At 38.8% G+C, this 11,474-nt stretch overlaps 1 protein-coding gene across 5 annotated transcripts in view; it reads left to right on the forward strand.

Moving 5' to 3' along the window:
* LOC132259605 (WD repeat-containing protein 47) overlaps positions 1–11,169 on the forward strand; it is a 33,081-nt gene extending 21,912 nt beyond the window's left edge. For 4 of the 5 annotated variants that reach the window (XM_059757310.1, XM_059757313.1, XM_059757312.1 and 1 more), the window contains 4 exons: positions 7,832–7,998; positions 8,765–9,161; positions 9,701–9,924; positions 9,985–11,169. In XM_059757310.1, coding sequence (XP_059613293.1) covers positions 7,832–7,998; positions 8,765–9,161; positions 9,701–9,924; positions 9,985–10,210 — 1,014 coding nt within the window. In that variant the 3' untranslated portion in view covers positions 10,211–11,169. Of the gene's footprint in view, positions 1–5,042; positions 5,229–7,831; positions 7,999–8,764; positions 9,162–9,700; positions 9,925–9,984 lie in introns of those variants that run through there. The other variant, XM_059757314.1, reaches the window with a different exon arrangement.
* Positions 11,170–11,474: the final 305 nt, after the last annotated feature.

An 11,474-nucleotide genomic window follows, 5' to 3' on the forward strand; every position in this document is an offset into this window, starting at 1 on the left:
ATTATGCCAATATTTAAAATATGTTTATGGGTTGGAAAGTTGGATGTTAAATGAGCTCTGCTTCTCCACTTGTTCAGAGCTCGATTTCTCAATATTATAATGCAACATCTTTCTACAGTGAAAATTCAGGTGACAATTAATTAAGATTGAGGGAGAAAAGACGCGGTTTTGTTTCAACGAAAGAAAGCCTGTGACATTCTTCATCCTCGCCAAAAACAGCCAGACACATCAACGAATTTCTCTCTCACGTTTTACGACCACCTTTTATTATTTCACTTTTTTTTTCGGCGTTGACACAAAGTCAAGAGGCAGTTTTTGTGATATATTTTCTTACGAAAAAGAGTGTATTTTGCGCACCGTAATGGGCACAAGAATGGGACGAAGAGAGAGAAAAACTTTCATTCAATGTCTTCGATATGTCTCATTAGATATTTGGAGTGTGGAGAGGCGTCAAAGAGAGGCAATTTTAGAGCTCATTTGATTCCATTCAATACAAGCGATTGTGAAGTCCAAAGTGGGCAAATTAATTAGCTCTTCTTTCCCCTCTTTGTCTCTTAACAATTGTGTGCTTCTCCAAAACAAAACGGGTATTTAGCCCAAATTTTCCCTTTCTCACAAACAATTGATGATGTTGCGCTTCTCTGTCAAAACATTGCGCTTACTTTTGGGCGATTTAATCGCAAGATTTTCAACTAAATTCAACCCAAGAAAAAAACAATCTTTCCTCCTCGAATTGAGAGAGAGAAATTGCACAACAGTCTTGAATGTTATACAATTTTGTATTATTTTTATGCACTATCATGCTTTTTTCCGATGTGTCTTCATCACTTCTTCCACGTCATATTGCATTGCATTTCCATCGCGTTTGCTTATGGCTTTTGGTGAGACAAAATAAGGCTCTTTTTATTGCATGATAATTGTCGTGGGATAATTTGGTAAATTTTTGCGCAATGCAATGCAAAGTGTATTTGAATTGAAAGAGAGAGAGAGAGAGAGAGAGAGAGATTAGATTAATCTCCCCAATTTGCCATGGAGGGGAAAATTTGTATTCGTAATTGTCTCATTATTATTAGTTTATATTTTTGTGAGGATGAAAAGAGTGACTTTTCATCACATTTTAATTGAGGTTGTGAAGAAGAGATGTTTAAGCAAGAAAGAGGCTCAATTTTATGCAAATCTTTGTACAGTTTTTCTTGCTAAAGCAGACAGAAAACAGCGCGTGTTGCAATTTATGGTTTTTTCCCTATTGACAATGAATGTAATGAGTTTTTGTGGATGATGAGAAATTATTTAATAAAAAAACCATCTTTTTATCTCTTTGCTCTTATGCCGATGCAGATTTATTAGTTTTCATGTGAAATGTCTTCGCTTAAACTCAAAGAAAAGTCACTAGCGATTTAAGACTATTACTTAACGATTATTCTATCATTTTTTGTGAGTTTTCTATACAAATTTCCATTATTTTTTCTTATGACAGAAAATATTGAAATATTTGATTATTCTTTGAATTGTTTCATTATTTTCTGACTATTTGATTAAAATTCAAATATTTTCTTTACATTTTGCCGCCAGAGGGCAGCAGTTTAAACTCTAAATTATTATTATTGATAATAATTGATGATTATTGAAAGGCGTTTTAACCTCCCAAATTGGCACATTATTAGAATTTCAGTATGAGAAAATAACAAATTATTTAATATTCAGAATATGTTTAAATATAATTTGATTTATTTCAGTATTTTGTCGAAAATATTGAATTTTTTAGCATCTTTACTTGGAAAATATCCATTTTTTGAATGTATTTTGTATGTAAAAAAATATCTTCAATTAATTCCGTGTCAAAATCATCGTTTTTGCACATGATTTGCAGTCATAAGATCAGATATTTGAGAGCTAAAGCTGTGAAATAATCACACACTGTACAAAGTTAACTTAGAAAATGTGATGAATGTTGGAGGAAAAGGTGTTTTACTCTCTTTCAATCACAAGAATAGAGTAAGAAAAATGTGTGATGGCGGGAAAAAGCGGTTTGCAAATGGAAGTTGATGAAGTATTTATAATAACTTGATTGAGCACACACAAACAGCATCTGGTTGAGCGATAAAAGACCTCTGAATAATTTCTCTTTTGATATCATCAAATGGAACATCATCATTTTAATGCGTATCTCTTTCTCTTTTTTTCGACACTCTCAATTGATGTGCAAAGATATTCTTGCAATTCGCGATCCTCAACAGCCCACGAGGTGGAATGCAAATGCATTCGCGAAGCGCGCTTTCTTCGCTGCGCGCGCGCGCAGTTTTGATGAAAATGAAACTGAAGATTCAGTTTTTTTTTTGTGTGTCTGTTGATCTCTTAAGAGTAGAAATTTGCTGTGAATTTTATGGCGAGAAATCAATTATCTCACTTTGTGAGGCGCTCTTTTACTCACTCATCATCCAATTTGGTTGTGCGCACGAGGGGTTAAATGGTTTCTGGGTGTGCGCAAAAGTGTGTCAAAAATCAATTTGACTTTGATGAGCAATTTCTTACAAGAAGGTAAAAAAATTTGTTGCTAGTAAATTTGTGAGAGATGAAAATTCAACATGTGTTTTCTCCTCTTAGATTGTCTTCCACTCAATTTGATTTTTTGGATTTTGCTTTTCATTCAAACAATGTTGTGTGTGTGTTAATCTATTTCTCAAAGTCACAGTCAATTATCGCTGTCGTCACTATTTTTGCAGGCATTTGTGAGAAATTTCAATAATTCAAATAAGACTGTTGGGTTGCAGGATTGTCTTTGGCTCGCTCACTTGCACAGTAAGTGGAGCGGTAAAGCCATTGATTGATTAAGGGTGTGACTTTCTAAGCTTTTGCTGCAACAAGTGTTCCTTTTACAACAAATTGTACGCTTCAATTGACGACCGAAGAATATCCCAGCGAGCACAAAATGCCAAGTCTCAAAAGTTGAGCTTGAAATTGTTGATTTTTGTGCTATTATCTGCTCAAATTTTAGCCATTTAGTTGATGCACTAGCGAACGTAGCGGCGATCAGTCAAACTACTGATGCGCTCTTGAATGCATAGATGTCGCATCATGTAAAACCGTGCAAAAACCATGCCATTTCAATAATATACTTCATGATTACAACATTGAAGTGAATTGTATAAATAGCGTCCATGAAAATAACCTCAAAATTGAGAGATTTACAAGCTTTTAGGCTTTTTAGATCACAAACCGGATGAAGAGAAGTCCATGGAAGTTGGACTTTTTGTTTTCCTGCTAAATTTTTTATCAGAACAAAGCTCAAAACTGAGTACAATATTTAGCGCAAAAAAGCAGTAAAATTAGGAAGATTGCTAAGAAAATTGATGATAAATTACAGCAGTAAAGTCAGCCTAAAAATGTGCTGTAAATTGATGTATTTTTAACACTGTTGAGTTTCATTTCAATACTTCGGCTCAGCACTTTTTATTCGAGTGCTGCTCAAATTTTAGCTCAGTAATCTTAATACTTTTTAGTTGAAACAACTGCTTTTTTAGCTAATTTGGCTTGCTGGCAATAGTTTCTTAAACGGGCATTCGACAAAGTCTCGAGGCTCTCGATGAGTGCACTTCATGTGTGATTAGAAAAGAAAATGCATCACACAATAAAATTGTACGGTGTTTTGTGACTTGAAGCAGGTGATTTTCATCATTTTTCCTCATGTCTTCTTGTGAAATACAGACTTATGGTGAAGAAGAATCTCTCGCCGATTCAGTCTTTTTGCCCTCTACAATATGTTTGTATTTATATTCCATTGCGCTGGATGGGAAATGTGATTGAGAAAAAGAAGTGTAACTTTGAATTTCTTTCCAACTTGTTGCACTTCTTTCTCTTTTTTTCTCTCGTCTCACCATCTCGTTCTTTTGCACTGGGAGAAGAAGAAAAAAATTTCTTCATCAACCTCACCAAGAGAGCTTCTCCTACTTGGCGCGCGACTTTTACCATTGCGATTGGAATTGTGTGTGGTGGAAAGAGAGTGCAGAAGGCATTAGAGAGACTTTCTTGGTTGGTTTCTGGCCGCAGTTGGATGGAGAGTCTCAGGCCATTCGGACGCGTGAAGTGTGATCGTTGATTTTCTCAGCTGTGCGAAGCGCGAGGAAATCTAACAGAATCGCGCGGAGAAGAAACGAGAAATCTCGTGTCTTCACTGTTGTTCAAAGAGATACAGTTTTTGCCCATTGGTGACTTTCTGTGCCTGTGGGATTTCTCAGTGGAGTTCACGCGAAGTGTTTGTGTGTTTGTGTGTGTGGTGAAGAGCAAAAAGACGCCAATCCACAAGAATCTAGTGTATACAGTTAATTTCTTCACAATGGAATGCAATATTAGTGACACTTTGCCTATGAATTATTCATTTGCAATGTGGAATTTTGGCTAATTTTGTCCAGTCGCGGAGACAGTTAAGTTGACGATTGTGTGGAGTGAAGAGAGACAGTGTGAAGATGGTTAGTGGTGGTCCTGAGGGATTTATGCTCAAATCCCAGTGCGGATACAACTTCGGAGCCTCGCTGACGCCTCTGCAGTTGGCGCAGCAGAAGAGATACTCGGATGGACAGCTTCGGCCATGGCCCCCAATGTACAAGACAAGCAAGTCAAGTGGATACCGTTCGTCGGCGTCCACCAAGACGACCACCTCGTCCAACGGTAGCGCCCTAAACTACTATCTGTACAGCAGGAGTGGAAAGTACAACAACAGCCCCAACTTCCAGAAGCCGCTGCCCAATAAGATCTCCACGGCGCCGCCATTCACTCTGGCGCAGGCCAAAGAGCAATACTTCCTCACGCCGTCGTACATGCGCAACGGCGGCGGGCCCAAGGCGCCCCCGCCGCCGCCGCCGCCGCCAGGGGCCAACAAGGAGAATGGACTGCTCATGATCGATCGCGAGAGGGAACGCGTGCGCCGGCTGAGTCGCACCTCGGCGCAGACCTTTCCCAATCAGCGCATCAGCTGCGCCTGCAATCGCTCAAAGTCCATGGAGGACATTCGCGACGTGGTGGTGGATTGGAGAGGACCAGCGTTCGGCGCCAAGGCGCACAACTACCTCAACAATGGCCATCTGATGGGGAAGGGCATCAATGGGCTGCAGGACAAGCTGAATGGCATCAGGCCACTGTCGATGGCGGAGCAGCTGAACAACTGCAAGAACACGAGGAGATCCATGGACAATCTCCTGCAAGTCGACACGAACTTTACGCGCAAGTTTCAGGTGAACGAGATTTTGCAAGATGCTAATTTTTCTAATGCTTGAGAACCGATAATAATGGGTATTTATTTATAGAGATAATTAGAACCTGTTTGACCTGCGGCTTAAGACTAATCGAATTGTGTTCATGAGATTCTATTTTGTGATAAGTTTCTTGGTCATTTGTACACTTTTCAATAAAACGGATTAACTCTCCATGACATTTTATATGAAAATATGTTAAGCAACTTCTGAGGCAAAAGATACATCTTAAAGTATATTTCACAGTTAACGAGTTTAATCGACTCTCGGCTTAATTAAAAGCTGGAAACGTTGGGGAATTGTGCTCTTTGGCGACATTAAGACGAAACAAATCACAAGAGAAAAAGCGCATGGAAAATGGTTGTATTGTAGCGTCGGAGTTGAGCAAAGTGTCTTTAAGTGATGTTATTTAAATCACAAGTCACTGTAATTGACAGTCACTCTTAAGGAGAAAGCTATCTGTCACTTCCTTAAGTGAAGTTCATTTGATCTTTTATTTCGCAAATGGAACAGTGCAAAACTAGACTACAACCTTCTCAAGTGGAACGTCTAACTGGGATTGTTGTGTCTCTCGTGTCAAGGGGGAGATAGTATGCCTGGTAATCTGTACACCACTTCTTAACATAATTCTTGTTATAACTGAGAAATTATAACAAATATCTCAGAGTTCCATGCGATATTTCTGTAAAAATCCACTTAAAACCACTTTCTTCGGCGTATTTTCTGATCATAACCTCAAAAATATCACTAAAGATCTTAGAAGAATTGGAAGCTGTCTAGATTGTAGATCGAATTCCCTATACCAACAGGCAAAACACCCAACCCTGTCCAATTGATATTCCTGGTTGTGGTGGGAATGTCACTGTCATGGTGACCTTCTCCCTCTGAAGAGAATCTCGCTGCTAGAATTTAACGGTAGAGGCAGCACTGTGAGTGACGCGAAGATGCGCGCTAATTAGTCTTCTTCTTAGTGCCTTAGGAATAGGGGACGCAGAAAAGTGGGGCAGCGGATGGAGTTGGCGACATAAATGCCAACCCCACAGGCAATTGGACCTTCAAGATGATTAAATCGTCTTTTATAAGTTGCGAATAAACTCAAAATCGCTGATTCAGAGTCAAAACCGTGCAGAAAATGGTCTAAATGAATACTTTCTAAGTCTATAATTCCCTTTTATAGGTTATGTTTGGTTTCAACACAATTTGCAGTGTTTTTTGATATCAGAGGAGCAGAATAGAAATGTTTATCCCATAAAAATACTTAATTGTGCCAATTACTAGCGATTTTGACGACTAGAATTCAAAATATTCACTAAATCCGTCCGTGATTCGTTACATAACCTAAAAAAATGATTGTATTTTTGTACAAATTAAATGAAATCCACAGAATCGGGATGATTTGTTAGTAAAAGAAGCACTCAGAAAAGGAATATTGTGAGTTTTTGCACACTTCCTCTTCTTAAGTACTTCTGATGAGTTGTACACCACTTCCGACTGTGTTATTTCCCCCTTGTCTCGTGTAGTTTGGTTCAATAACATATTTTCAGTGGTTGCTTTTTGTTGTCTCTTCGCCTGCAATTGTCCAAATTAATTCCACAAGCAATCAATGATTTGCTGTTTTGCTCAAACTAACAGAGAAAAAATGAGTGGCTCATCTTGTTGGGGGCTTTTTTTCGGTCACACAACACATGTTGTGGGGCAATCATGCTGGAGGAGGGACACAAATGGGCTGAAGAGTGTTGTAATTATGTTGTTCAAATAAATTGTAATGTTTAGTTGAACTGTGTTTGGCGGCGCGCTCAAGTGGTCAAGAATTTGCGGGTTTTTGATGGAGGTTTTTTTGAACACGCAGAAAGCGACGAATTGGTCAGAAATTCAGGGATAAAATATCCGCCCACGAAATGACTTTTTCAACAAAAAAGTGTGGTAATTGAGTGAGAATCAATTGACGAGAAATGTCCATTTTCGTCAAGTGTTTTTCTGACATTGACGCCAAAAAGACGAATTTATAGCCAAAACATTGGGAATATGATCATTGATTTTTCACCCACGTCACGAATCTATATTTACACGTGTTTTATTGTTTTTCACCATAAAAAAACAACAAATTCACAGAATTACCTAAAAGATATCGAATGTAGTGGCAAAATGTGCATGAAAAATGTTTGGTGAATGAGTAGATTTTCCAGAAGGTAAATCAGTCGATGAAAATCACTCAAGATAAGCTGTGTAAAATTTTTTGTTTTTGGCACTTCCTGCAGACCAATTTACTGAGCACTGAAGCTAAGATTTTGTGTGGTTTTATTGTTAATTAGTTATAAGAGAGGCAAAGAGAAGAAGAAGGAAAAAAAGAGCAATTTGGAATTATGGTAAAATTATCTCAAATTTTCATAATTAAGACAAAAGAAACAGCTCTCGTAATAAAAATGATTTGGTGTTTAATTTGAGTGAAAGATTGAAAGGTGATGAAAGAATAAAAATTGCGGAAGAAAATTCAAATGAAGCAATTCAACTTTTAATTAAATTGTATTTAAGAGAGAGAGAAAGACGTGAATTGTGTACTAAACAATGTATTTTTTCCATTGCAGCCTCTTCAAGTGAACGAAGCTCGCCCCAAATTTGTCGCTGTCACAAGTCTTGAAGATGTTCAGGCCGTTCGATGTGCAGAATTCCATCCCAACGGCAAGGTTTACGCCGTTGGATCCAATTCCAAGACATTCCGCATCTGCGAGTATCCAGTTTTGGGGGAAATTCGGTGAGTTTTCTTGGGGGTTCTCTTAAGTTAAGAGGGAGTCAAATTGTTTTCTTTCTTATCGTCTATTAAATTGATAATATTGGTCAATTTCAATTATTTTATTTAACTGTTTGTTGATTTCATTGATCAGTTATTGAAATATTAGCGGAAATATGCAGAATTGATGGACGAACTGAAATATCTAAGTACAAAAAGTCGATTTTTGATTATCTTCACATTTTTCCTGTACATTTTATGCATAATTTATAAGATTTTTAATTGCAATGGTGCGATTTTGTACTGAAAATTATCATTTATTTGAATTTTAATTTTCAATTTGACTGATTTTTGATGCCAAATCACTAAAAAGGCACAAGAAAACTATCAATTTGTATGATTTTCTGAATTATTTGCAAATAAATTAAGTAAAATATCCAGTAGATCTAATATTTCACCTTCAATTTAATCAAAATATCTTTTAATAAGATGACCAGGAAGAAAAATGCTTTCATTTTTTGCCGATAAATCTAATAAAATATCTTCAGAAGCGATGAAAGATGTCAAGATCCTTCGATTTGATACACTTGATAAATGCATTTAGAGTCAAGAATCGCTGCCTTCACACTTTTAGCAATGAATTTTTCTATTGCAATATTCTGAAGTGTGACAAAACTCGAAGCATTTCATGCAAATAATTAAGTTCTTGCACAGAATTCTATAATAATAATGTTAATTGAATTTCATGAGTTCGTGTTTCTCACTTTCTTCGTCTGTTGTGGCATTCCAGGGAGGAGCACACAACATACCAGCCCACGGTCCTGTTCAAGCGCACGAAGCACCACAAGGGATCCATTTACTGCATGGCGTGGTCGCCGCAGGGCGACCTCGTGGCCACGGGCTCCAATGACAAGACTGTGAAGCTGATGCGGTACAATGAGGTGCAGCAGCAGCTGGAGGGGCGCGAAGTGGAGCTGACCATGCACGATGGCACCGTGAGGGATCTGTGCTTCATCGAGGACAGCACCAATAAGGCCAGTTTGCTGATCAGCGCGGGTGCGGGCGATTGCAAGATCTACGTCACGGATTGCGTCACTTCCACGCCCTTCCAGGCGCTCAGCGGCCACGGAGGTCACGTGTTGTCCCTGTTCAATTGGGGTGGTGCTATGTTTGTCTCCGGATCGCAGGTGAGTTGCTGAAGGAAGAGGAAGAGATTCAGCGGATTTGACCCTCAAATTCTATCCGGATCGCTAAAAGAAACAACTAGAGAATATTAGCTATCTTTTGAATGCGATAAATGACCTCAAAGAGTTGAAATTGATAACAAAATTTCCACGTGAAAATCTCTACCACAGAATTTACTTCCTGGTCCGGGAAAACAAGGAGCGCAAGAATTAAAATCTCTGCAGCATTAAGTCGCTCTTCAATAGCAATTATCGTAAATCCTATTAGAAATACGGACCAGCCTTTGTTCATGAGAAAAATTGAGGAAAAAGAAAGTAGATTTAAGTAGAAATTAAAGATTCGTGTGTTTAAAAGCTTTCAGTGGTGATAAATAGGTATTTTCGGGTGTTTTTTGTCTTCTATGACACTGAAAACCATGAAAAGCTGGAAGAAAAATCGATTGATATATCGAGGAATAGAGTTTTGGGCACGACATTTGAACTTCTTGCAATTCTCTGGGAAGATTGATGGATTCTTGTATTGATTGGCGTGTGTTTGATAGGATAAAACCGTGAGATTCTGGGATCTGAGGACGAGAGGATGTGTAAATATGGTGACACCGGCTACAGCTCCCGGCTCAAGGCAGGGATCACCAGTTGCGGCGGTGTGTGTGGATCCGTCAGGGCGTCTCTTGGTGTCTGGACATGAGGATAGTTCGTGTGTGCTGTACGACATCCGGGGAAATCGGCCGATTCAGTGTTTCAAGCCACACGCGGCGGACATTAGGTGAGTTTATTTGGTAAGATTTGATGCCTTTCTTTGTGTCTGACGAGCTGTCTTTTGCAGATCCATTCGATTCTCCCCGTCAGCGTATTATCTGCTCACGGGCGGGTATGACAATAAGCTGGTGCTGACGGATCTGCAGGGTGATCTGACGATGCCTCTGCCGTCGGTGGTTGTGGCTCAGCACACGGACAAGGTGATTTCCGGGCGATGGCATCCCACGGACTTCTCCTTCTTGTCCACGTCGGCCGACAAGACGGCCACCCTGTGGGCGCTGCCGCCCATCTAATTACTCGCGCGATTGCAGAAAAGGTGCATTAACATTAATCCCCGTCGCTGTCCTTATTCCCTCCCCCCCTCTTTTGTGTATCTCTTGTTGATTTCACGGTCGTTTTCTATTTTTTATTTGTAATTTATTAACTTAACATTACTCGTTCATGTTCTTTTCCCTCACTCTCACTCTCACTTGGTGCGCACACACGATGGAGTGGAAAATTATTTTTACATTATCATTCATTCGCTAATTTATTAAAAAACGAAAAAAACACCCCCTTTTGTGGCATTTTTTCTACTGTGCTAATGACGGCATTTGTGTGAGTGCAGCACCGAGAGTGGGGGAGGATTTATTAGAGAAAATGCGCACACATTTTCTCCCATTCTATTGTACATTGACATGTTTTTTTATCTAAGTGCAAGTCACCCTCTTATTATTACTCCCTTTCTCATATAATATGATTATAGAGTGGACAAAAAGAGAATCAAAATGAAGAAAAACATTACTATTTTATGAAGAGAAAATGTATTGATGATGAAGAGAAAACCTTTCTTATTAATCATTGACAATGGAAGGATAAAAGAGAGAGAAATGTGTAAACTATTTGAAAAAAAAGGATTAATAACGTGTTGTAGTTTTTTAATATTTAAAACAATATTAAAGAAAGGTAAGAGAAAAGTAGATACAGAAAATATACTCAAAATATATAATTTCTGATATTGGAAAAGTGCTTCTGTTGGAAAAAAAAATGCTGTTCATATTATGCTGAAAGAAAGAAATTCAATTGTAATGAAAAGGAGGAGTTTTTTTTTGTGTAAAGATAATTTGGCAAGAGTCATGCGGAAAAACTGATTCATTTTATAGACATTGTAATAATGACAATTTATACGTACTAATGGTATTTGTCGGTGTATTTTTCCAAACACACTCACCCAAGCAACACAAATAAAAACTGACAAGATTTACTATACTAAGCCATTGTGAAGTGTGAAGGGAAATGTTGAGATCAACAGTAAATTCCGGCTCATGTTTCTCCTTCCCCGTCGTCGTCTTCTCGGGACACCCCGCACATAATCTTATTGTTGCCCGGAGGCAGAGAGAGAGAAGAGGACTCAGGCGAGAGAGAGAGCGACCTTTTGTCCGTCACATTCTTCTCAGCGATGCTCTCATTCTGCTGGCGCGCACAGAAGAAGCCCTCGATTAAGTGCACGGTCAATGGGCGACACCCGACTGACTCGATCGATGCCACTCTAGGCCGTGCACTCACAGCCGACACTGA

Source organism: Phlebotomus argentipes, unplaced genomic scaffold (assembly GCF_947086385.1).
Source record: "Phlebotomus argentipes unplaced genomic scaffold, Phlebotomus argentipes genome assembly scaffold_18, whole genome shotgun sequence".
NCBI classification, from domain to species: domain Eukaryota; kingdom Metazoa; phylum Arthropoda; class Insecta; order Diptera; family Psychodidae; genus Phlebotomus; species Phlebotomus argentipes.